Source organism: Leptosomus discolor, chromosome 5, assembly GCF_034619465.1.
Source record: "Leptosomus discolor isolate bLepDis1 chromosome 5, bLepDis1.hap2, whole genome shotgun sequence".
NCBI lineage: Eukaryota > Metazoa > Chordata > Aves > Leptosomiformes > Leptosomidae > Leptosomus > Leptosomus discolor.
The window spans coordinates 13,493,230-13,520,546 of record NC_141395.1 but is presented as its reverse complement, the minus strand read 5'-3'; the positions used below and the strand labels follow the sequence as shown (position 1 = coordinate 13,520,546).

The following is a 27,317-nucleotide window of genomic DNA, read 5'->3' as shown; positions in this document are numbered from 1 at the left end:
CTGGCTTTGAAGTGGATTCCCAAAAACCTGACCTCAGCAGGGATCCCTCCAAGGGCTCACCAGGACTGAGCCAGCCACAGCAATGATCATGCCTGCAAGGATATGCCTATCACCATTACACCTTGGCTTCTTTCTCTTATCCCACATACACTGCCTTATTTAAACTAGAATATGCATTATTGTGGGTGGGAGTTTATGTTCTGAATAAGGTTTCTACAGTGTAAATCTAGACAGTATATTTATGACCTTAATACATACAATAAGCAATACAGCTGTCATCAGTCACAGGTAAGGTGGTACTTCCACACCCAAGCCAAGAATGTCATGCCAGGTAAGTGGACAAAACGCTTTTCATTTTAATAATACTTCCAACACCTACATGCTTTTCTTTAATCCAAAATGGTTTAGTTTCCTTCCTTAGCTAGGAAAGGTGACACTCATCATCACGGCTGCTGCTTCATTCTAATTACGAGCTAATGAAGTTGCTCAACCTAACAGGTCTTCAACTGCTATTACAAAGGTAAAGAGGATTCCTGGAAGTAGTAACAATTAGAATTGTTTTCTGCTCCAAATACATCATATTTACACAGGCAGTTGTTGCGATATACATCCCGCTCAGTCCCAAGCACAGGACTATAGCAATTTCAGAGCACTGATGTCTGCCCTCTGCAAGCAGGAAAACAATCAGGCAGTAGTACCAATAATAAACATTAGTGAGGAATCCTACGTTTATTAAACCAACTCCACTATGCTAAAATTAACTGAGGAAATTGATGTACACCCTGACCTGACCACATCCAACACCAGACTAGGCAGATACAATCCACATATAGAAAGTAAATTCCAACCTCTACCTGAGAGAGCAAGCAATAGGCCTGGCAACACTAAAAATCTGCTCTCAAGGGCTGGCCTGCTAAGTCAGACAAAATCTTCCTGCAGATGACTAATCTGAAATCATACAACTCATAACTGATCAAGTTACTTTTCTGAGGGCTATTATAATTTTCAATCCTGGAATCAGATGGCTCCAATTGAAGTTGTATCCATGATAGCTGTGGTGAGGAAGCTCGAGAACAAGAGCCTTAAAGACTTGAAAACAACAGACAAATACAAAGGATTCAATATTTATGAGCCTGTTTGCTTCAAAACATGATTTTTAAAACCATAAGGTTGAAAATATTAATGCCATTGTGTTAACAAGCCACAGCATGCACTAATAGCATATGAGCATTAACAGAACTGAGTTAGCATTAACAACAAAGTGCTTTTTAGAAACTTCTGTTCATGAAACTGGAAATGGGAATTTTTAAGAGTTAGTAAAACTGTCATTCAGATGTTTTTCAGCAATATAAAACTTTCGATTAGCTTTAAGTAGATTTAGAAAAGAGGCAATACAAAGGTTTCACATTTCTACAAGCTTTGTAAAATTAAGTAGCAACAGCAGACAACAAAATAGTTACGATACTGAGTGAAAAAGCAACAGCTCAAACAGCCAAAAGAATTCACAGAAGCACCAAAAGCTGAGATAAATCCACAAAAATAGCCAGAGTTTATTAGTTTCACTAATTAATTTAGCACAGTTCACACTGACACCTGAACAAGAATCAAACACCCACGTGATAGGAGCTGCACAGACACAGCCTTTGCCACATACTGATTTATAAAAAAAAAAAAGACCGAAAAACAAACAACCCACGCACCCCCCCCTACTCCCCCCACCCCCCCCCCCCCCCCAAAAAAGAGACAACATGCACACAAGGCCAAAAAGAAAAAAAAGGTGATAAGGGAAAGATAAGGATCTGTTTTCCTCAAAGTCATCCTTGGAAATACAATATTCCCACAGTGCCTTTTGCAGCCAGCCACACAGCTTTCCCCCAGACCTCAAGAGCATCAGGAAATCCACAACGCATACCTTAGAAAAAACACATCCACCTCAAAAGCCCACGTTTCCATAAAGTTTCAATTTAAAAAGGAAAATAAGTAAAATGTACCCCTCCTGTCACCCAGAGGTTCGTCATTAGGCCTTGCAGGGGGCCCCCACCCGCCGTTCACAGCCAGGCTGTCCACACAGAGGTACCAAACGCAGCCTTCCACAAACACGCCAGCTATTTCCGAGTCTACTAAACACGCCACAACGGCATGTTATTCCTGTGTTTCACCGCTGCAGCCTTCCCTGCTGACTGCACTTGGGGGTGCTGTCTCTTTTTTTGTTCTGGACCCTTGAAAATATCCTTTAAATTGCACTGGGTAGAAACATGGCAGCAGCAGCCCCGAGCACAGACCTCACCCCTACCTCACAGCACTCTCATTAGCATAATCTTCGCAGATAAAAACACAAAGTGGGTCCTATACACTGAGCCCTCGAGATACGAATCAATGAGAAAGGCTATTCGTACAGGATAGACCAGGGGGATCTTTGAGAGTCAGAAAATACCTTTTTCCAGAACTACAGGAATTAGTGGCCTTATTGCAGGACTGGTATAGCTGCAGTAAAGCGTTCCCTCATTCCCAAACAGCAGATAAAGCACGCTGTTTTCCATTTCAATAGTAATCCTGTGTGCTGTGCAGTACCAATGTTAAGGTTTCTCCTCAGTCTTAAAGTTTAATTATTTAGGCAAATAAAAACATAAAAGAAATCGAGTTCTGCCTTTGTTCACAAGACACCAAAGTTCAATTCTTCAGAAGCACAGGAGCTCCCCTCAGACACCATCTCCATACGCACACGTGGCAGGGACGCATCAGGTTGAAGAGCAAGCAATGAACCTTTCCCCTCCTTGCCCTCACCTCCAGGTTTTAGCCGGCTCTCTGCACTTGCCAGAAAACTTATGGCAACAGCCTGGACTCCCTGTGCTTGCAGTGAGCCTCCGCTCTGCTGGAAATTCAGGCAGCAGGCAAAATGGGCAACAGCATCACGCAGCTACGGTCATCCACAGTACACCCACCACCCCAGGCAGCAGCTTCCTTTGCCTGGGTCTGTGGTCGACCTTGCACAGTACTTGTTCTAAAAGTGATATAAGTGTGATTAAAAGGTGCAGCCATTCAACAGCAAGAACAAGTATTTGTTACTATTTTAATAAGTGAGTAAACTGCAACAGAGTTGCTGAGGCACATTCTCAAGGGTGTGAAGTCTCCAGGGCATTGCCAGTATCTGGATTAAGCTCCATTCCTAAACATAAGGGGTTTTTCCTAAATCATTTTTTTTTCCTCGCCTACTAAAGGTGTGAGTAGTGTCCCAAATATGTTCTTATTTTTCCAATACTATCTTCAAAACTGGTTCATGCGTATTCAAAAAAAGGATATTTGCAAATGGCTAGGAATAACTAGAAGTCACACCACAATGTTTTAGAAAAAAAAAGGATTTTAATGTAGTTCTTGACAGGTTGCTTGACGCTTAGCCACGCCTGAAATGAAGTTCTCTGTTTTACCAGGTCGGTACCCAGCAGTGCTACAGGGAACAGCTACGGAAGCCAGTGCTAAACCAAGCTCCCGGGAGACACCTGCTGGCAACGGCCTAGGGTGTATTTGCCAAAACCCTTACGAAAAAGCAGATACCTGGGGAATCGACAGGTGAAGTTTTGCCTTACCTGGACTGTCTATATTGTATAGAAATAAAGTGAATTAAGAGGCACACCAGGAACCTGAAGCCTTTAAGTGGACAGATGCTTTTCACCCGCAGAGGACAGGAGCACCACTTGTGGACCCATCAGGTACCTCCAGCCCCACAGACCCGGTTCAGCTTTCCAGCTATTAGCACCATCTGTTCCCATGTCATCATAGGAAGAGGCACCTCCTCCAGCCTGCACTCCCCAACTGGCAGCCCCCGCACAAATCCCTCTGCCTACTCGGGTAACTCTCACACGGGTAGCTCACGTAGACGCTGGCTGCCCTAACGCGCATCATTGCCAACGAAAGGAAACTGCATTTTATATTGCTATCGCTTACTGCTGCGTGAAGGGCTGCTCGCCTTCTGTACGTGCAGCACATTGAGGTGTACAGCACTGACAACTAGCATGCAGAGCTGTATCGGGAAGGAAAGAGCATCCTGACATTTTGGGGGACAAAAGCATCTTACTGCCTCAAGTTACCCAGAGCATTGCGGGGGGGGGGGGGGGGGGGCAGGGCACAGAAATGCTGCAGGAGATCCCACTTCCAGCCAACACACAACATCCTCCCCACTGCAAAGCCTGCTACTGCACACAAGTCCTGCAGCAGACTGGAATTCTATGCCAGATTTCTACTCTGTATTGTTTCTATTTCTAGAAATACCTACAAGGAGATAAAAATGCCAAACTGCAGCCTTGTTTCCTTTTGGGACAGGTCTCGGAGGATACCTGGGTCAGTGAAATCAGTAAGATATGTGGGAGGGACCTGGGGAAACTGTAGCACTGGCCCTGTTTGAGACCTTCATTAGGTGTATTTACAATGAGTAACAGGGGCAACATCTTGCCAGGGGATGACCCTCTCTATAAGATGGTGGGGCAACCTAAACTTTCCAAGTAACCCCCTTCAAGCCAAGAATCACAGAAACACATGTACTGTTATTCCAGAACAATGAAGGAAAAAACAAGGCTGTCACAGCCTATGTCTCTTATACAGTCACAGAAAACAGGAGCCAGGGCTTCTGTCCAGGGCGGTCCATCTGCCTGGTTAAAGACTAATGCAAGAACATAGGTACTACATCTGCAAAAACTGCATGGTGTTATGCACATTACACATCAATGACTCCACCCAAAATGCCTGGTCTGATTCATAAGTAATATACTTTAATTAGATAACCATTTAAGATACTGTAAAATGCTCAGTGGGGCAATAACCATGAGATAAGAAAGTCTAAAACTGCAGGTGGTTGAGACAAAAGAACAATCATTAAAGGATAACTAGGGAGCAATGGGCAGTGACTCCACAGCCTGCGTGCATCTGGAGAAAGATTATCAGCTACTACAACAGGTATGACCAGCACCATGACCAGGAATTTCTACTGTAAATAAATGCTTCACCTTTTTAAAGATGCATATTACTACAGACTGTGAAAGCACATATGCAAGCAAAGTCTACAGACAAGTTTTGTTTGCTTAAGAATAATTCAAAGCTGGATTTTATGACCAAGGCTATGCTGTGTATCTACAAATTATTACCAAACAGTGGCTTGAGATGCTTCTGACAGAAGACATGTCTGGCAATGGCTTCAGGAGCTCCTGGGACAATTGCTGCTAGGTTAAAGAGTTAGCTGTATGTTCTACAGAGCATCCACTGCAGCTGTTAGCAAGGAAAGGGATGGGGAACCTGACTTTATGTTGACTCTTGTTCTGAAGTATTTAGTAGTACTGACTGGCTGCATCAGCACTCCCCTGATGCACTAAAAAGCAAAAGTTTCTGGCTAGTCCTAACTACTAGAACTAGCACTCAGAGGAGGACTCTTGCCCCACCACGACCTCAATTCAACTCTACGTGAGCAAGCAGAACCCAGCTTTGATAAGCCATGTGCACATAGGATCTTACAAACCATACTTCAGCACCACTATGCCAGTGCCAAAATTTGCAGCTTGCGCCAGCATCTGTAATGTCTAGTACATGACAGTATTCAACTACAACCAGAGCTTAGATCAGCAACGCGTTAGAGCTGATGAGAAATATCTGTGCTCTACCCACATCACACTCAGTTTGGTAGATACTGGCAGAGAGAAGCAATGGTTTGCCAACGATCAAGCCTACTTCGTTTATTCTCTTTTGAGACACTGGGGATAAAAACCCAGTGACTGAATGACTAGCACTTTACATTTCCCAGGACCGTTGTAGTGAAAGCAGTGAAAGCACACTCAAGACGAGTGACTTCAATAGTAACTTTGAAAATGTTCTTTTTCTAGAGGCAAAAGCAGAAACTAGTAGATAACAGATTATGGAAACATTTTGGACGCTAATGACTAGTTTGAAAAAAGCACCCAACCTCAGAGCAGTAAGCCATGTTTTACTTTTAGTGAAAAAATGCTTGTTCAGTAACTTTTAGAATGGATTTTCAATAATGATTACTTCTAATAGTACTTTGCACAGATTTCTTTGTGTATGATCTAGATAAGAATAGTTCTATTTTTTTGACACAGTGGAAACAGGCAAAATACGCATGAAGAGGCTGACTCCAGGTCATGCAGAAAAGTCAGAATTAGAGCAAATGCCAGAAGATGTATCAGAGTATAAGATTTCCTTTATTTAATCACCATCACACTAGGCTAAATTCTGCTTCCAGCTCTATACATTGAGGATGGAGGTGAATGCAAGAGCATGCAGAACTTGACCTGAGTATTTTTTGGATGCTAGTATCTCAGATTTCCTCCTATGTGATTTCAAATATGCATGGGGAGGTTTTAGTACACTAAGTGGTGGCCCATTTGACAGATAGTTCAGTACAGTATATGGTTTCCATGTAGTTGGGTAACAAAGTCTAAAAGAATCAAATTCTTAATTAATATGGCTTCAAATATAAGCACAGTCTGAATTCCTGATCTACAATTGGAAAGGTCCAGTTCCTGAGATACATCGGTTTCTCGGGTCTTCTTCAAAGCTGCATTTTAAGCAAACCATTGCCTCAAGGAAAAAAAGTCATGGGAAAAAGGCTCCAAAGCCAGAAATGTGTCACAGCTTATAAAATATTAACAGTCAGCATGGCTTCTTTTTTCCCCCGAAGCTTGTTTCCCACCTCCCAACTCCTTTAAAACAAAAGACAGATCTAAGCTCCTTCATTCACATTCCTCCCCCATAAGCAAATATCATCATTAGGCACAGCAAATAAAGTAGTCATATTTGGGAAGGGGCGGAGGGGGAGGAAATAAAGGTGGAGTCAAGACATTGCTGAAACTTTCATTCCTTTAATGACTTTAGACTACTAAATATGATATTCATATTTCAGAAGCAACGTGAAACCCTGAGCAAGCAGGCGGACTTTAATGTGCTACAGAGAAAAAAAAGCCTCTTTCCCGAAGACTATAAATAATGCAGTCAGAGAATAGTTAAAAATAATTACTGTTATTCAGACTTTATATATAGGAAAAACTAGCACAAAGATTCTCCTCCCTTTCTTTTTTTTAAAAAAAGGCAGTTAAAGAAATGCAAGCACTTGTCCCCTCATCAGCCTGTTTAACAATCCTGCCTAACCCATTCTTACTTGGCCTCCAACTATGCTGCTATCAGGTTTCTCCCCACGGCTCAGCATCCTTTTTCAACCATCCTCAGGTCCCTGCACCTAGGTAAAACTTAAGCCTGTCACCCAGCCATCCAAAATTTTCTGCCATGGCTGAAAGCTGGTCCCAAATGGGACGAAATAATTGACTTTGATGCCACCACTTGTCATTTCAGTTCTTTAGTAGCCATCCTGGTTTCCTCCCATTGTGCACAATAGAAGACTTCCACAGCTGTTACATCCATGAAAGAATGATGAAAGAAATCAGTTTCCCCACAGAAAGCTACTTAGTACATCAAATAAAAAGATCAGTCAGGATCAGTTAGGAAATCAGAATTGCAAAAATGTGGTGTTACAGACCAGTAAAATCTCGATTCATCTGACCCGACTTCTACCAGTTCCTCTACTGTATCTGCTATACCACTCAACTCTAACCCCAAGACCACCTTACCCACAAGAAAAGCTAAACAAAGGGACTATGGGCAGGCTAATTTTGACCTTAGTCACTCGGTTTAAATCAAGGTCCAGAACTTGGTAAGAGGTGGTGGAAGCTATGAATAAACATATTTACAAGCAGGCAAAGAGTCCTCCTCTGATTCAAGGGCAAAGTCTGTCAAGTAAAAACAGAGGATGAATTTGCCTCAGGATTCAGACTCACAATCAAATTACTGCTGCTTAACAAGTCATAAGACACCAGCTGAGCCACAGTTAACAGCCCTTGTGCCGCTCTTAAGCTACAGCAAATGCAAGGTAATATAATTGAACTTAGTCCTAAAGAAAGAAAGTCAAGCAGAATCATTCACATTTACCACAAAGAATACAAACACTAATCACAAACCAGTTAAACGTCTTACTCCGGATATAGCCACTAGAGTCTTCACAAAACAAATACTGACCTAAATGGAATTGGAGGCATTAAAATATTAAGAGATTCCCATGCAAAAGCTGGGAACGCTGATTGCACAGAAAGCCTGCCTTAGCCATTTTCACCACTGCTGGAGGGGAAAAAAAAAAAACCACAGTCACTCATCTTTCCTTCGCAGTGACACCTTCTCACAGGTGATTCTGCCAACTTAGAGTAGCTGACATATTACCAGATTCAGACAAGGTGGTGAGAACTGCTGATTTAAGTCCTACCATCTTTCCTCATTCAGAAAAGACACTGAAATCATTAAGTGAGGCAACATCAACAGCAAATGTTGGCATTTATGAATCTAAGCACCCCAGATCTGAACAGCCACAAGAAATCACAAACATACGCAGATACAAAGCAAACCTGTGAGACTGGGATGGAGGTTAACTAAACACAACTGATTTCCATCTATATAGATTTCTGGTTTCACACAGGCACACTTGCCTCCATGCCTGACTTGAAAGGAGTCAACAAGTCAAAAAACAAAAAGAAAACAACACTTCATTAATATAAGGAATAATTTTCTAAAACAGCTTGAGAACTCTCCTCTCCCTAAGGCAAGTCTGGCTGGCACAGACATTTTGTACATCTGTGACCCTGAAAGATCACTGCATTGATAATTCAAATGAACAAATTAGATAGCAGCTTCTTCGCCCTTGCACTGATCTGTCTACCTTGTAGAGAGCTACTTCCCTTCATATATGACATTTACACTTTATTCCTAAATTGCAAGCTGTAAAGTGTAGTCCATATAGTGTCAGCTCCTAGAAATGAGCTGTCCCCTCTTCAGCAGGCTGCTCGTGCTGTAAGCAGAAGTCACCAGAACCTCAGACTCCATAACACCACTGTGTTTCTGCTTTGTTAAATACTGTATCAAATAGTAAAGAAAATCATAAATATACATGTTAAAATGAACAGTTCCTAGTTTTGTTTCAGTTCCAGGCTGTACTCTAAAGCTTAAACTCATAAACCTTAAAACTTACATGGATTTTTACTACTTGCTTAAAACCCAACACAGTGAAATCTTCAAGTGCCTACTTGTTCCAGCTTCACCTACGCAGACCCCACACCCTGGCAACTTTTCCTGCCAACTGTGAGGAGTCTACCAGGAAATTAAGCTTATGAGGTTATTCTCTCCATTTGGCTGCCACCAGGCACTACCCATCCATATTCTAAATTTACTGGCTAATTTGGAGTGGGATTAATTTTTATTTTTTTTTTTTTTTTTTGAGAAAGTTGGAAAACGGTGATCAGGTAAGAGCAGGACACTCAACTAAGTGATCTTTACTGCCAGCACAGCAGTTATTGTCTTGCTGCGGTCAAGTAATGCACATAACTAGGTAACAACCAGCACGGACTTTAATGCAATACTTGATGCGCACTGCCTAAATTAAAGTTCCGGGAGATGGAAATAGGTTCTGGAAAGTACAAAGAAGAGGCAAAGAGATTAACTTCCAACAACACACAGGGAAGCTGGGATAGGGCACAGAGAAGGGAAGACAGAAATCATTGCAAAACCCATATAATAAGACTTCATGACCTGTGTGCTTTGTGAGCCATCCTGGGAACTGGTGCATATGCATCTCCTCATTTGTCAGATCCACTCATATCACTCAAAAATGAAGACAGGCATCCCTTTCAGTCCAGCAATTCAATTAATTACTTCCTAGTGACTGAAGTCATGATTTCTTATTCTCCATTATTGCAAAGTCACTTCACACAGTTCGATGTTAAAAGTAAAAAAATGACTAAAGCAACACCACACCCAAGTGATAATTCAAATGTTTAATAATCTCACTAAGAATGCCTTCTTGGTTGATATTTTCTAAGTTGCTAGACAGAGGTTCAAAACCTATGATAACTATGTAGAATGAATCAAGGATGACCAATTTAAACCTTCCCCCTGCTCAGACATGCTACGGCATGTACTTTAATGCATGAAGACCTTCTGCACAGGCCTCCAAAACTTTAGGCTCACCTGCTCCCTGGGATTTACAAGACCTTTTTGGGGGTCATGTGAGAACAGGCAGAGAAATCAAGCTAAAATGGATTCATAATACTGTAATACCCTACCAGTTTAGGAATAGAAGAGAGCACATGAGCAACCAACTGCAAAATCAAGTAGCACAACATTTATTTGAGCATAAGTCCAAATCAGGAGTGACAACAGAAACTAAAGAGAGTGCTTTAATCCTAACCAGGCTTCTTTCAAAGTTGCTCAAGCAAATTAAACAAGGCTGAAATCTGAGACACTTCTATCTTGGAAACTCCGTCACAGGTTCCCAGGTTGAAATAATGGTCTTACTGGGACTTTTTCTGTGCAGTAGTGCTGATGAAATCCTTCTTAGAACCCAGGTTTACCATAAGTGATGACTGGAAAGAAGAGATTTGTTTTCCAGGTTCTCTATGAAGATAATCACCCCAAGGTAAGTATCTACAGCCATCAGGCCACAGAAAGGACACGCGAGAGCTGAGGGAAGGAAAGCTTTTTCAAGCACCTTGGAAATCAGAGACAGGAGGACATTTGCATCATTTCCTATAGCACCATTTTTTACTGGGTCTTTATTTTTAGATGATTTTGTTGTTATCTTCCCCTCACTTCACACTCTTATACAGGAGAAAAGGCATGACTCAGAGCAGAGGTGGTGCAGAAGAGCATCGTCTTTGTTTCACAAGAGGCAAAATGGATGATTTTCTTCAGAAAGGTAAGCTCATCCAGTGAACCCCCTGCAGGTCCTCACATGATGCTCTGTAATACACCTGTGTATGGTATGGCAAAAAAAGCCTAAGTTTGAGGTTATTAAAGGCACTTGTGTCTCATGCATTGTAAAGCATCCAGATGCACCTAGGATTTACATTCCAGAGCAGGAACTAAAGAGAAGGACACACGTCAAAGAATTAAAATATTTGATTATAAACACATTTAATTTCACATACAGGAGCATGCGTTGAGTCAGAGGTACAACCATTACAAGGAGGCACCAAGACTAAGATGGCTTAGGTCTGCTTTCTAGCATTAATATTTAGCAGTCCACATGAAAGAACTTTTGAAATACGACTGCTCCTTTTACACGTATCAAAAATGAGTACATGAGTTAGGGAGAGTTAACGAAAAAAAAAAAACAACCGAAGTTGTTCAAAATGAAATATGTTTTACAGAGTAAAACCTAATGAGGACAGTAATGGTCCTTGTGTATCATTGATTTCACAATAGCCTCTCACTCAGATACGCAAAGATATACAGTTCTATTACATACAAGTATATATAGACATTCGGTGGTTTGTATTTATTATTTGTATTACTTGGTGTGTATTACTTGGTGTAGCAACATCAAGAATCCAGGTGACACCAAAGACCTTACTTCTAGTACCTGAAAGAGACATTGAAGCCAATCTTCAAATTATGACAACTAGTTACAGATTTTATCGGAGAGTTTCATTTCTGAACCTTCAGCTTCTGGGCTCATTCATCTGGGTTTTCACAGGGACCCATAGCCTTGCAAGTACATCTGTCCCAAAGCACACACAACTTCAACCAGTTGTAAAAACAGTTTGAGAGCAGAGACTCATTGTTTCCATTCACCAAGGAGCTTGACAAGCAAGTAATTTCTTTTTAAATTATAATACTGCCTAGGAGCAACAGTCAGATTCCAGACTGTTATGCATTTGCTTTACATTTTCACAAATCAGAAGTAGGAGTGACCATGCCAGTGTTATCCTACATGTAACTAAGTGTTAATATTCACTTTGACAGGCAGGATTACTATCTGTTGGCACAGCAAAAATGCTCACAAACTCCATGACTCAAACACTATCAGGTACGGAAGTGGTAATAGCACAGAGGAGGTGTGGAAGTGGAGGCAGATACAAGTACCAAATTAGCAAGTTTTTATTATTAGCAGCTGTTTCCAGGCATTGCTTAGACTATCTGAAGAATCAACATGAAGAACTAACATTAAAAAGAATTAGCATGAACAACTGACTATAAAGATGTGAACTGAAGGAAAACAGAAAAGTGTATCAGTAGTAGCATATCAGAAAATGTTAGCAGACTGGATTGCAAAAGAAAAAGCCACATATATCTTTCTCCACCTAGTTCAGTAATTTTTAGCTTGCAATATAGGCTGCTGGTACCTTGTTGTTTAACCACAAATAACAGGGAGCACTCGTCAGGCCTTGCCATCTGTCAACAGCTGTTACAGAAAACTGAACGGGGGGGCAAGCTAGCAATTAGCAGCACCCTATCTCCAGAAGCAGCCAAAACTCAGAAGAAATAGGAATAAAATTTGTGGGAGAATAATGTTTTGTCAAACCCCTAAACCCAAATTCTGTGCTCAATGCACAGATAAACCTTCAGCATTTCTGGAGAAGGAAAGTACCAGTTACAGCTTGAGGGGTCTGCTGAAGCCCTCTGTTACTTCCACAAGCACAAGCACTTAAGTCCCATATACCTGCAGGTACATCAGAAGTAAGAGATTTCTGTCTAGGGATAATCATTCTTCACACATGGCCAACTGCTTTATCAACTATCAATCTATTCAGAGAGAAAAGTTTTGGGGCCTCCCAGAACATGAAAGCAGGATTAGCCTGGTTCATCTGAGGCTTACAAGTCAACCACTTAGGTCACCTCCATTACAGAGCACTTGTTTTATTTCCAAGTAGCAATAATTATTATTTTGTTCAGATTTGAACTGAATGGCTTGGTGATATGATGGCTATTTACTAATTGTGGCAGCCTGAAGCGATCAGTGACCAGCAGCTTCCTGGTTCACTGGATATTGTGCACAGCCCACCAGTTCCCTAGATGTTGCCAAATACTGAATCCATGCTTAAGAGCCACAAGCCAGCCAGGAAAGCAAGCTTTGAACCATTAGCCTGCGTATTACCCAGCACCCGTGGGGCTTTCAGTCCAGCTAAGCTAATTCAATTGAGCTAAAAAAATAAAAACTACACTCATGCTGCCCCTCTGGTGAGGGTCCTTCTTGGCATGATTTGGTTTGAAGGAAAGGGTCTGTGAAGGGATGAGGAGACCTTTGCCTCCTGGCACTATGGAGAGAAGAATCCATAAGTCTCTTACAGAATTAAGGCACGCCCTACATTTGAACTTCTCCATGCATGTCCCATTCTTGTTTAGGCTCCAGACCTAGTGAGAATGGCTCCTTAACAATAAATGACTGAAATGTCAACGTCCTTGCTAGAATGGAAAAATAATCCCATCATAATCATAAATTAATCCCACCACAAATTAAAAAAGGGGACAAAATGAAGGAATTTCAACTTTTTTAAATGAAAATTTTGAACTAAAAGCCATGACAACAAAGCAGCCTCAAGTCTGTCCAAGCCTCACTCCTGCAAACACACCACCATGCTGGCAAATCATCTGGTTCTCTTTAGCAACCATCTGTGCTTTCCTTCACTTAAAGAAGAATTAGCAAACAGAGGAACTGGCACACATAAAGCACAGCACATGACAGACAACTACAGATTCACCTTCAGCTTTGCTCCAGAGACTGAAAGCAAGTAAGATCAGGTGCTTTAACCGGGAAACGTGAATTTCAATGCTACCTTTACACACTGGCATTCATAAGAAGTCAATGCTCCAATTAGCATAATTTTGAACTCTTTGTTGCCTTCTTTCCCATGCAAAGCTTCAGGGGCTCCTACTACTGCACTCCCTCCACTTTACAACCTGGAATCTGAATAGATGATGACTCCACTGAAAAGCAGAACAGAGGAGATGGGCCAGAGAACTTTCACTCCCTCTTTGTTCTATAGTAGTTTTGTGTTTAGGTTGTAAAGATTAGAACCAGGACCCTACCAGCATCTGGAAACCCCCTCCCACTAACACAGAGAACCACTGACAACTACTGCCTGGAACATGGGTGGGTTTGTTGGGATATAGTGGATTTTAGTCACCTAGATTACATTTAAACCAGGCTTACTTAGCTTCCTTTTGCAAATATTACAAGGGAAGAGGGTCAAAAACTTTACTTTGTCACAGAGATGAAAAAAATACATTCAAACATCATGAGTTAAAAGAAACACATATTTTTTTCTACATGGGGAACTGGAACACAGAGCTCAGTCAGCAAAAGAAAGGTTACCATCAAAAGGGTAAAAGGTTCAGAAGGCTTCTAAAAAAAAAAAAAAGAGTATTTTGAAGAACAGCATGAAGATTAAATGGAACAAAATATAGTCTCACCTACTAATTTGTAGCAAGCTGCTCCTCAGATAAACAATTAGAATATATACACATTTAAATATCAAGCATTAAGTTCTTAATATTAAAATCAAAGACTAGTCTGCATCTTAATTCTTCATTAAAATGCCCATGTGCAACTTGACTGTCGCACTGATGACAGACCAATAAAACTAGAATATTCTCATCAATTCTACTATAACACCAAATCAGCAGAGGATGTACTATACATGCTGCCATTTATAGAGGTGCCTCTGTTGTGGCTTGCAGCCACTTCATGCTGACATCAGGTTGTGTTGCTAGCTGAGGTCACATTTTCTTCTGCCTTTAGCCCTGTTACCACTCTTGATAAACTAAGTGTTCAGTAACAAACACACTATCACAAATGACACTGGCAATCTTTGTCTTTAGCTTACAGCTATAAAAGTATAGAGTAAAAAAACAAACATACTGTCCCCTCAGTCCCTGTAGTCCATGAACTCTACCGGAATTTGCATAAAACAAACTGAAAAATCTCTTGCTGGAAAATGTCTTATTTCCAGTTTGGAGGTTTTCTGAAATTAGTGGTCTATGTATTATAGGTACAGAAAATTCAAGTTCCAGCCCAAAAATTAAGAAGTGAGCTGCTCATCACAGTCTTTTACTAGCATTTGCACTGTGTGTGGTTTTACAGAGATCACTTCCATGCCACAAGGGAGCAGTGATCACCTGCTTTCAAAAACAGCTGGTAGGGTCATCACTGGCCAAGGGCACAGAGCACTATCAAACATTGCTCAGGTATATTCTCACTTCAGACTGGTAGCATACAGCATTTTCTAGGCATGTAAAACATGCTGGTTTAGATGGCTCTGTGATCCAGCCTTCCCGGGAGGAAGCTGGTGGAAAGGACAGAACTGTTTCCTCCACACACACTCGGGGCCCAGAAGGGTACGTCCCGCTCCAGCTGATGGAGCACCCTGCCTGGTTTATACAAAAGGCACTGTTCCCCACAGTCGTCAAGAAATCACCTTTCCCCCTCAAGAGTTTCAAAAAAAATACTAAGTTTTTAGTCCTATTTTTAATGTTGACCAGCTAGATAAAATAAAGGCTTCACGTTTATCTCAGACTACTCCACAGTACATTGCACAGTCTACCTCTGTCACAAACTCCCCAGTGCCCCAGTATTCTACCACATCTCCCACACCCTCAGGCAACAGAGTGCACAGAGCTGCTTATACCCCACTGCTACAAACAAGAAATAGTTTGGATAAAAACAGGGACAGGACTGCTTTAGAGCCCATGATAATAAATAGGCTTCAGGGAGCAACATGAAGGAAGCAGCAAGCAAGAAGCACAATGCGCATACACAAGACCCAGCCAGACTCAGATCCTTGGAGAAAGCCCACTGTAGTGAGCCAAGAGACAGCACACCATAAAAAAAGAGGAAAAAAAAAAAAAAAAAAAAACACCCATCTGAGGACGACACTAGAGACAAGTATGGAGCTTCTTAAGGGGGAGGGGACAGAGAATAAGTTTCAGTGAGCTGCTGCATAAACATTTTGCCTGTGGAAGCTTGGGATCAGATCTTATTTACGTCTCCAGTGAAAAGAAGCGTGATTGTCTCTCCACATCATAGAAGCTCCGCGTGATTAGAAGTCTCTGCAGATTCAGCTCCTGCCCAGCACAGAGCTCAAACAGCAGGAGCATAAATCGGAGTTGAAGTCCGCTGGCAGGGCTGAGGCAGGAAAGAAGCATGCTCAGCCCTGCCTCTCCAGGGCTGCCTCCAGGACTGCCCTCCTCCCTCCTGGAGAGAGGTCAGGAGGAGAAACATAAAAGATAAAGAACAAACTTAGACCCATTCTTCATAAAGCAGAGCTAATTAGAAATGTCAGGTCTCATTATGAGCCACAGTTCCACTAGATAGGAGTCCCATTACTCAGGAGAGATGTATGCGGAAGACACGCATCATTTCTTAAAGATGTGTACACCTTTACCCACACCACACCCAGAGGGAGCAGTCTCATTACACAGGGCAGAGGCAGCAACAACGCTGTAAAAGCCAATGCCAACTGCATAAAGAAAACACTCGGAGAAGCAGTGCCACACTGTTTCATACCTGAAAATCCCATCTCCCCCTTCCCTCTGAAAGACTAGGCACCATCATGCCTAAAACACCCATACAAGGCTATTACTATTACAACATAGTAAAGCAGCAGTTTACAAAGGGGCCTCTGCATATAAGCATCCAAAGCTCTCTATCAAACCACTATCTATCCTGGTCTCCAATGAAGTCTTGATATGTTTCATAGTCATTGGACATTAGCATCTGCAATTAATACCAGAAACTTCCATGTCAAGCATGTAGAGGATTTTCGTGGTGCCTTGACAAGCTCTGAAGGAAGGCAGGCCAGGTCTGCCACAGGAAAAGGAGGAGGTCTGGAGACATAGTTGCTATAGGTTTTGCCATTCTTGAGAAAAGCTATTCAGGTGACACTGTACAGTGAATGAAGGTATTTATCTCCTCTTCTGTAGTGCCCCGTTTGTGCTACAATTCACCTGGCTTGACTCTGAAGGCCAAGTGCAAAGAGGCAGCCATCAGCAGTTTTTCTCATAAAGATTTGGCTGCAGTGAGCTCCCTGCAGGCTACACGTAGGGTGTAAACCAAGCCAGGATTATTTGGGCTTCAGGGGAATAAACAAGAAAGCCTCAAAACTGCTTTGCACAATGCAACAAAAGGATTCCTTTGATAGAGCAGCAGGGCAGAATTAATTCCTTCAGCAGGCAGAAGAAACACAGTCATTATACAGTATTTGCTGTCTTAATACTACAAAAATAGGACACTTTTACTTATTATAGCTTGGTTTTGTTCTGTTTCACATCACTATATCTGAGCTACAAACAAAATACTTCAGCCAAACATAATGGAGGAGGGCAATGTTAATGCCAGACCAGGGCCAAGTACAGACAATGCATTAACTGTACTTCCCACCAGAGTAACAAATAAGCACTTGTCCACTCTGGCGTTCAGATAAAAGGTCCTCTTCATGCCCCAAACTCACATGGCTGTAACTGCAGTTATTGTTCTACCACTATGTTAATACTGGATACACCATCTGTATTAGTAAGTCTCTCAGAAATGGACTTGGGCTAATCTCACCCAGTCTGAGATCAATGATTTGAGTATGAAAAGTGATTAGATACGAGAAGACCTTCAAGCCTGCAAGCATATGCTCTTAGGTTCTTTAGAAATCAACCAGGTGCTCTTCAGTCTAGACATCTGAATAAAATCTCATGGTTATGGAAGTGGCAGCTTCCATGTGGTTACACTATACATACACTGTTCTCCAAGGGCTGGGATGCTCTTTGTCACCAGCAGCAGAAACACGCCTGTCTCATGTACTTTTATTGCCCTTAAAAGCCTATGCTGTAGTTCACCAGTTACCTTAGGGTGACTGCTGTCCTCAGAGGCAGCTAATTACAGCAGCTAAACTCAGTTCACTTGTTACACGCTCAACCTGAAAACAAATCTCATCAAATAAATGAGAGCAGGAGCACAGGAATTCATCAGTGTTCCACAAGAGGTGCAAGAAATTTCACCTCTCCCCCAAGCAGTCTTTGGCCATTGCTGAGGCTGCTGATTAAGGACAGCAATTTAATTCTAACTGGGACAGTGATTCTATATAAAAGCAGCCCAGAGCATTTGCTTATAAGAAATACTAGGAGATTACTCTCAACAACCCAGCACCCAGATGATATACAAAAAGGGGAAAGGAGGACCCCCACCCCTCCACCGCTTTTTGTGGAGACTGAACTGTTTGTGACCCTCAGGCAAAGTTGCCTATGTCAAGAACACTTTCATAATTCGTTCCATAGCAGCAGAAAGCATGTGACACCTTCACTTGTGCTCACTGAAGTACTTTACTGCGCTTCCCCAACAAGTGCTGAAGCCACAGTGTATGAAATACATCAACAAACATGACCCAAATAAGCTTCACGAATCTGCAGAATATACAACTATGGAATACTTTTTACTCACACCAGGTTGCCCTTAGCATGCCAGCCTTCCTTTAAGATATTTGAGTAATTTGTACTCCTGTCTCTCAGAGAATTGTTGAGAATTAAAAGGCTGACTCAAAATCACTGCTACGTTCACAATGATAGATATGTATGAACTACCCTATCGATAAATTTGCGCCTGGAAGATGCTGTGTACAATAAATTACACAGTTAACAGATCAAAACCCATGGGATTTAGTTAGTCCTTTCATGTGAAAATATCACTAGAGTTAATATTGCTCCAGCTTGACCCCCTAAACTCTGACAAAAGATCTACCAAGCAGAGCCAGCTGGGCAAAGCAGCACAGAAGATACCAGGAAACTGGTCCAGAGATTTTAAAGACAATGACCACTGCAGATTTGAGGCTTTGTTTTACACATGAAACCAGCCTGACACCAGAAGACATAAAAGAAATTAGAGTAAGTGTCCAGAGTAGAGAAAACAGCAACGCTACTAAGCATTATTGAAATGTGATTGTCTCTGCAGCTTTACCAGATGTTCCCATGGGAAGGGTGTAGGATCTTTTTGAAGTCATTCTAATTCTTGTTATAGACACTGGACTGTAGATTCATCTTGCAACACGTCCCAAGTTGCATGTGTTCTCCAAGACAACCATTGAGATCCCTGAGATCCACAGGGTTCTTTTACCAAAGGGGGAGAATAGGCCCTACATAAAGCAGCTCATCTCCAGATGTGCACGACATTCATGCATTTAACCTCCACCAGAGTTAATGGAATTGTGCATATTAATCTTTTGCTCATGAGGACAATACTAAACAGCACCATCATTTAGCTGTCTACTCCTTTAGCCTGCATTTTATGCACATCTGTTGGAAATACCATGAAATGCAGTGGCAGAGTGGTTCTGCTTGGTTATACCAAAGCTTTGACAAAAGAGCACTTTCGTGTTCATAGAAATCCACCAAGGGTTAGAGAAGTGATGACATACACATAACCAAAGTAACTCTGGTCTACCGCTTCTTTGCAAGGGAATCCTAGGGTCAGGGTACTTTGTATTCCATCCAGAAGACACAGAAGCACTAACAACTTACTTTTCTTCTGATGTGTGCTGCTGCCACAGTTCAGACAACCAATGGTGACCTGGAGGTCAGACATTTCTCAAGGGATAAGAGCAGCTGGACTATGGCCTGAGGCTCTTCATTCCACCAGCTGATCTTTCAAAGCTGAGAAGTTTCCAGCATGATGAAATCATCATGCTTCATTAACAACAACAAATATGTGCTTGTTTTCTTTAATAAGCAGTTAAGTACATCAATTATTCAACACAATTCCAACTTCTGTTTTTCTGAAGAATGTTCTCAACTCCTTTTTTGACCTGGACAGGAGGAGGCACAGTGAAAAGGTCTCTCGGCTGTAGATGGTGACACTGTCCAGTGACAGGTGATGTAGCTCAATATGAGAAGGAGAACCAGCCTAGAGAGGTTTTGGCGTTTCATTCCTGGAGCTGAGAGGCATTTACAGACTCTTCACGAGTAACACCACACACATGCATCCTCTGCCTCCTCTGAAAATATATGTAATAATTGCCTTGGAAGAGCATTCTGAAACCATAGTATTCGGAAAGGATCCAGGCCCCTAAAATGAAGAACTGCCCATAAAAATGGCCTGTACTATCAATTCCACAGCATTCACTTTGCCTAGGTGAAAAAGAGCTGCCAATTAACTCGCACTTTGAGACAGTAAATATCAATACAAAGCCAAGGTCTATACAACTCAGATACAACAATCTCAGACTTCCTAAATTTAGTCTACCACATCCACAGTGTAATAAGGATTTCAGCAGGACAACAGGTACACTGAATGAAGAGAAGAGGGGAAAAGAAGAAAGATGCAGCTTTTGCAAAGATGGCTAACAGAAATCATTTCCTCTGAAAGCTAAGACGAAAGGCACAGGCTTCTGATGTACCAAAAATAAATGCAATACACGCTTCCATCTTGTAAATTAATTCTTCCCAGGTTAATAGATACAAAGCTCCTCTGCCTTTCCATTTTACCTAGTCCCCTCCAGCCTCTCCGACTTCTACAGATACCCTTTCTGTTACAGAAACGCCATTAAAACGCAAAAATGCAGAAAAGCCAGTGATGTCTCCATTTGGCACATTCTTGGAACTGTGATTCAATGTTAATTCAAAAGTGCTTATAAACAATTTATGCTGCAAAAAGGAAACAGGCAACGAAAGCCTCAGTGATTACTCGAAAACATCACAGACCAGGAGGAGTATCTGAAAATACCTGTCCTTCACCTCTCACAACCTGTTCTGCTCCCTTATATATACACATCTTCCTCTTCCTTCACCCCGAACAGATCATTTATCCTATTTTATAGAAGCTTAAACTGAGCTTGATGTCACCAGGCTACAGATGCTTACAGGCTATTTTTTAAAGTTCCACTTCTACTGCAAGATTGCTTCAGTCTCTTCACACCGTTAAGAAGAAATTTAACAGGCAAATATTCAGACTCGCACAAAATAAACCCACCCATCCCTGTGGCACATTCATTAGCACCTACCTTTCCCTGTAGTCATAATCTGCAGTGCCCGTGAGATGCTGGGGAAGAGCGCAGTCCTCCGAGAGCAGCCCTACAGAACATGTCTCAAGCAACTTAGCCACCAGCAAACTCTCCACCCTCCTAAACGACTTCTCTGTGTGACCTAGCAGACGATTGCCACCTCTCCTCCAAAATAAAAGCCTGCTCAGCACTCAGCTGAGCGCCATGTGTCCTCCTATGCCTGCTTGCTCACATCCCTCCCTTCCAGATCTGAGAGCTTAAAATCCAGGAGGCAGTAACATGCTTATTTACAAAGTTGTGTAATAGAAAGGGAGCAGAGCTCGTCTTGTGCATTCATACTTTTGACAAAGAGGTATTATCTGTTAATAGCACTCATTCAAATATCACTCAGACGTTACTGTTCTCTCAGCCCCCATGCAGGTGAAAAGGTACTTCCTTGCCTTTTTTATGCCACAGGAATGCTGAGTCAACTAAATTACTTTTCTATTTCACTTTCTTGAAAACAGTATTCATTGAGAACAAGCCACGATGGAAATTAAATCACACAAGGAGGTGCAAATGCAGAAAAGCATAGGGCAGTGTTTGTCAGTCCAAAACCCCTCTGTGTTATCAGACAGTCACCCCTCTTTCCAGTCTGCAATTCTGCTGCTTGGATGTGTGCTGACAAACAAACAATATCCCACTCACAGATGCATGGCAATGCTTGGCAAATACAGGCGATCTTTCCTCCTTATTACAAATACCTAAACAGCATGCAGCGATTCAGCTTTATTACCAGCAAAACACAGGAATCTAGAGCTGTTCTAGTTTCCATCTAATTGCCTCCAAGCTGTCAACTTCATAAACAGAATTTATTCAGCAAATAGCGTATTTACCTTAAACAATATCTCAAATATAGAAGTAGTTCTACTCAAGAGTAACACTGCTCCTTCTTCATAGGTTGCCAGTAACTGGAATTATCACATCTGCTATTTTAGCTTTGTTCTAATTAACCTGCTCACTCTCCGTTAACTCACACAGGCAACTACTGAATTTGCATCCTCCCCTCACCTTACTCTGTCTGCACAATTATCCATGGGGGAGAGGTCTCAGCTCCAAACTTCTGGCTTTAAGATCTCCTGCTTTGATTTCCTTGCAGGTCAAGACCACCGCCACCTCCACTATCCCTAAAATCTTGCTCTCCTGAGCAAAGGCAAAACTCAGCGTAAATAAGAAAGTTCAATCCCCTCCCTACCCACAGGTACTATACTGGCACACCAGCACAGCATCCCTTCACACAACAATATAGAAATTCCTCCCCAAAACTGTGTGACTTACGTACAAAAACCTGAGGGTTTATATCAAAGAATGTCATGTTATGACATCATAATGATCAAGAGCATACAAAACATACCGAAACGTTATGGCTATTAATAGCTTTGGTTTGGATCATTGTTTCCTATCAGCCTGTATCTCTCAGTAGATCACTTATTTCATTCTTAATCTCTCCTGTAATTTGATTATAAAGTCTTCTGGAGCCCAGGTCTAATCCAAAGTCAATTCAAATCCATGGAAATACTGTATGCTTGGTGTTCAGGTCCTTCCAGACACAATACCAAGGAAACCCGTGCAGCATGAATTTCTTGGAGTCTCTGTTTATGTCCAATAGCCTCTCTCTGTATCACATCCAACTAAAGATCATCACACAATGCCGCACAAAGACAGCAGCTGACTAGCTGGCAATTATTGGCTCGTTCATGCTGAAAATGTATTTGTCCCAGGGGAATAAGGCATCTGCATAATTAGCAAAAGCAGTTACACAAAAAATAATTAGCTTGCTGAAAGCCCAAAGGGGGAAAAACTATAATTTTTTCTTCAAGAGGCTGACTAATTATATGCCAAATAACAAAACAGAGATGCACTGAGAATCATCGAGAAATCCATCGTGAATTTTAACTTCATATTCCAGCTATAAGGGCTGCTGGTAGCCTAGCAACAAGCAGTATACGTCAGCATGCCAAAACCTCCCTCTGACTTAAGGAAACACCTCAGATTACTATGCAAACCTCCCCCACCCCACTACACATTTGATTCTTGTATTACTAAATGACAAAAACAAAGCCTACCCAAAAAAAAAAAAATAAAATCAAGCAATTCAAGATAAACTCAAACAAGCACTAATGGACTACAGTATGGAAAAATAGGTAAATATAAAACATATGAATTATTTTCATAGATTTAAAATTCACATTCAAATTAGAGTTGACTCATGAGATTTATTCATGGGATCAGAAAATGCCCTATTATTGTAAGCACTTTCTTTAGTAGACTATTTCTGTTCATTTGCATCTTGGGAATCATTAATTTAAGAAATCTTTAACAACTTACATTGTATTCTCTATCTCCAAGTTACTCCTGATACACAAATAATGCTGCTGCATTGCTTTGTTTTACCTGAACCCTCAGTGGGCTGGGTAGAGGAAACTCATTTCAAACAGTAGTCTCAGAGCTAAGAGACTAGTTTTAGTCATTGTTCTGCTTTGACCAGTTCTTTTGCCGTATTTCACCATTTCAGAAGCCACAGTTGCTTTCCTACCTGCCCAATACTGCTATGTTCTGCAATAAGTCAGGTTTGGCAACCCCTTTCAAGTCTTGTATTTAGCACAACTGCAGTGCTCCTGGGCCAGGGCTCAGTGATGAGTGACACTTTGGCCAACAGCTTCCTCTTGGTTACCCACCTGGGCTACCTACCAGAGAAGAACAGATTCATCACCTTCATCCATTAAAAAAAATTAGACTTAATATTTGCTAGTGAGCTGGGAAGCAGGGATATAGCTTCAGTTAAGCTTTCTATTTCAGAGGTAATGCATTAATCCTAAACAACAGAAAGCCCTTCCCCAAGGGGCAACGGTGTTACTTTTCAGCCAGGTCTATTCCACAGCCAGTACACACTCAACATAAGGAGCAGCTCAGGGCAGAAAACCCAGCACAAGGAGCTGATGCTGCTCCTTCCACGGTGCCAGTTTACGCTGACAAGGGCTTACAGACCGCAGTCTGCACAAACATTTGCCAGTCTGCCTTCCAAAACCTCTGGGACACTCGTGCAGTCTGCCTAGAGCTAGAAATAGTACACGCTAGCTACGGAAAAGGACTAACATGAGCTTTTAAGACAAAGTACAACTGCACCATTATTGCCTGAAGTCATCTGATCCTGGACGTGTAACATGAAGGTCAAAGCACTAGTGGTGTGTTTGCCTGGTGGAGTTTCAACCTAAAAGGAGTGGTATAAATGATAACAGATCGACACCCTCATAATCAATGCCGTACTCTGCCAGGCTCAAAGGATTAACAAGACTGAGACAGCTATTTCCTGAGAAAGGCAAATCTTTTGGATGTGCAATACTTATCATCATCTTCCCTGGTGACTCTGACAACCGCTGAAAGCGTCACCTTTGTTCAAAAGCTGCAGGAGGCGTCAGGGACACAAGAAACCCGACAAACTCAGCTTGTCTTTAGGCCATAATAAACTTGTGACCATGGGTGAAGATAAGCCTCCTCCATTGGCTTACACAACCTCAAAAAGATAAACCGAAAGTCGCACAGAGCTGTTGACACATTAGATATGGTGAGCATGTATGCTCTATTTGTGCTGTGCTTGGAGGGCAAGGAAGAAGCAACAGGCCAGCTTATAGCACTATGGGAAAATGAACCCACCCCTCAAACACACACAAAAAAGGTATTAATAACTAACATTCCCATTATTAGCTTCACAAATGAGAACTACTTTAACTGCAACTACAGACTTTTTTTATTGTCAGGGCAGATGACAAGGTTCTGGAAGAGCCATGGGAGATCCTATTCTTTCCAAACCTTATTCTCTTTGACCCATGAACATTCCTTGACTCTGCCCAATTCCCTTTCTCCCAAGGCTACTTTTTGGTCTCAGTGCCCACACAGGAGATTCAATGGAGCAGAAATGCTAGCACACACACTCTAGGGATTGCATCCAGCCACAGCACAGTCAAGGACAGTGAGCCATCAGCAGATCAGGTCAAACAGAGTGAGGAAGACAGGAGTACTTGTGTCTGGAAGCACAAAAAGGCCTGTTGATGCAGTCAAGGACATGAGAGAGGGTGTGTAAGGTCTTAGGCACTGTATGTGCAAGGAAGTTAAATCTTAAATTCATCAAAACAGTGACAGAGGAAGAGGTATTAAAAGAAAAAATAATTCTCAATGAAGCCTAAAACTAGCAGAACTAATACACACAGATACACACTTGCACTTATGGGGAAAAAAAAAGTTACTATGGAATCCTTCCTTGGCAATTTTAAAACAGATGGTTTGCTTTCTTGAAGAAGATGGCACTAAGAATTGTCTGCCCGAAAGAGGTCATCCCCATTGTCCCATCTTGTTCTTTTGATGTTTTCCATGGTGCCAGCAGCCTGAATCACATCACAGCATGCACTAGGATGTTCAGTCTAGAGACCAGAACCTCCTCTCAAAAGCCAAAGATTAGCAGGCGATGTCTCTGGTACTGTTCTGGGATGTGTAGAATCTAAAATGATTGCACAGCTAAAACTTGCATTGCAAATAAATTAGCTCTAGTTTCTTGCTCTTCATTGAAGTTTATTCTTACTTTAAATATTCTTCTAATACTCTTACACTAAATACTCTTCTAATCAGTTGTGACATACCTGATTTTCTACTACAATCACCTTCATTTGGATTAGGAAAACCCTCTGTAACCTTAGCTGAAACCTAGCAAGGGGCACATTAAGCTCCAAAATCTTTCCCTCTCCCTCTAGAGAATAAACCCACAGAAATCCCACCCACAGTCATCAACCCACCACAGCATTTGTTTAAAAAGACCATGCAGCAATACATCTCACCACAGAATGCACGCAAGTCTGCCGCCTCAAACTCCAGACAACAGCAGTCTACACATGATGCATCACATTAACTTTTCCTATTCTGCTGCTAGCAAAATAAAAATCCTGCCTAGCCAAGTGGAAAGCAGAGCAGTTGAATGAGCAATAGGTTTGTTTCAGTTTGAGTTAGGATTTCAGAACAAACACCTGCAGGTTGTAAACCTTAAGACATTTGCTAAGGGATTAAACATTTAATTCTCAACTGCACCTTTTTGCCATTGTAAGCCTCATCTACCTATACAGCCAATATTTTCCCACATTATGCAAAAGCATAATTTTGAACCTGTTCCACCACAAAGGGACCTGCACTAGGTCTTCACCGTTCCCAAACATACAACAGAACATCACATCCCATTTCTGAGTAATCCAAAATATAACTTCAGAATTTTCAAATAAGTCAATTCTATTATTTCCTTCAGGGATGAAGTTTACCGTATTTTAAAACGGTTATGGCAAGAAGAATGGTACCTAGCAGTGAAAAATTTTTCTTCCAATTTAAAAGAGCAGAAACCTCTCTGCTCTCTTGGCTTTTAGGAGCATGGTGGGAAAGACTGGGGACATCACCTCTCCTGCTCTTGGCCTTGCAAAGAGTGTGAGCTTGATAGGAACCTGCAGCACTGAACCCATGTTGTCATCTCTGCTCAGCTGTTGGCAGAAAGATGAATTCCCTCACCAAGAACTCTCACAAAAATCTCTTCCTAAAAAACGAGCGATACTTATTAAAAATAGTTTCTAGCTCATAAGAGAAGCAGTAAAACACACTTGTTTTTAAAGTAAGCATAATGCTAGTTTCAGACAAGACAGACAGAATGAAGGCTCTGATAAGGGTCTTTCACTATCAGTCATAAACACACAAAGTACGCAAACTTAGGAACTGCAAAACACAATCCCTAAACAATGAGCTTTAAACGGAACACTACTACACTAACATCTACACTTTCTGTGCCATTTAGGGCATTAAACTGAAAAGACTTCTCTTAAATTACTGTTTCTTTTACCTTATGAACAATTTAAACAAAGATGCACATGGACTTGAGAACAGAAGACGTATTTCCCTAATGAAACCCAAGAGGAAAAGGAGGACAAGCTTTAACACCACTTTCTGTTCTTGAAACATGTTCCATTCTCCTTCTGATACTAGTAGGAAGACAGAGCAAATAAAATTGATCTTTAGTTAATCTGCTGCAAAAGCTATGTGTATATTTCTGAACAATCACCCATACTTGTTTTCCCTAACAGAATGCTTGCTCTATGTCCATTTCAACGCCTCACCAAGTGAAAATTGCTAACACCACTAAAAAGAGAATAGAAGTACTTCTACTCACCACCTGAACTCTGGATCATGTTTCCAGATTTTTGGACCTCATCGAATTTTGTAAAAATTACATTCAACCTGTTTGAAAGTTAAAGAAATACACAATGAACAGCTGAATTTAATTTTGAGGAATCTTCTAATTTAAGATGTAATGGGACAAATTTTGCTTCACTCAGGTCATTGGGAGCACTGTCCAAAATGTCAGCGTGGAGGGAAGTTATTTTAAAATTTAAAAAATATCACAAC

The 27,317-nt window shown here is 41.5% G+C and overlaps 1 protein-coding gene across 8 annotated transcripts in view; it reads right to left on the bottom strand.

Annotated features, from left to right (window-relative positions):
- The window catches only part of CLASP1 (cytoplasmic linker associated protein 1), a 170,469-nt gene that overhangs the window by 100,450 nt on the left and 42,702 nt on the right, over nt 1–27,317 (bottom strand). For all 8 annotated transcript variants that reach the window (XM_086466154.1, XM_086466153.1, XM_086466152.1 and 5 more), the window contains exon 7: nt 27,082–27,149. In XM_086466154.1, the coding sequence (XP_086322280.1) occupies nt 27,082–27,149 (68 nt within the window). The remainder of the gene's footprint in view (nt 1–27,081; nt 27,150–27,317) is intronic.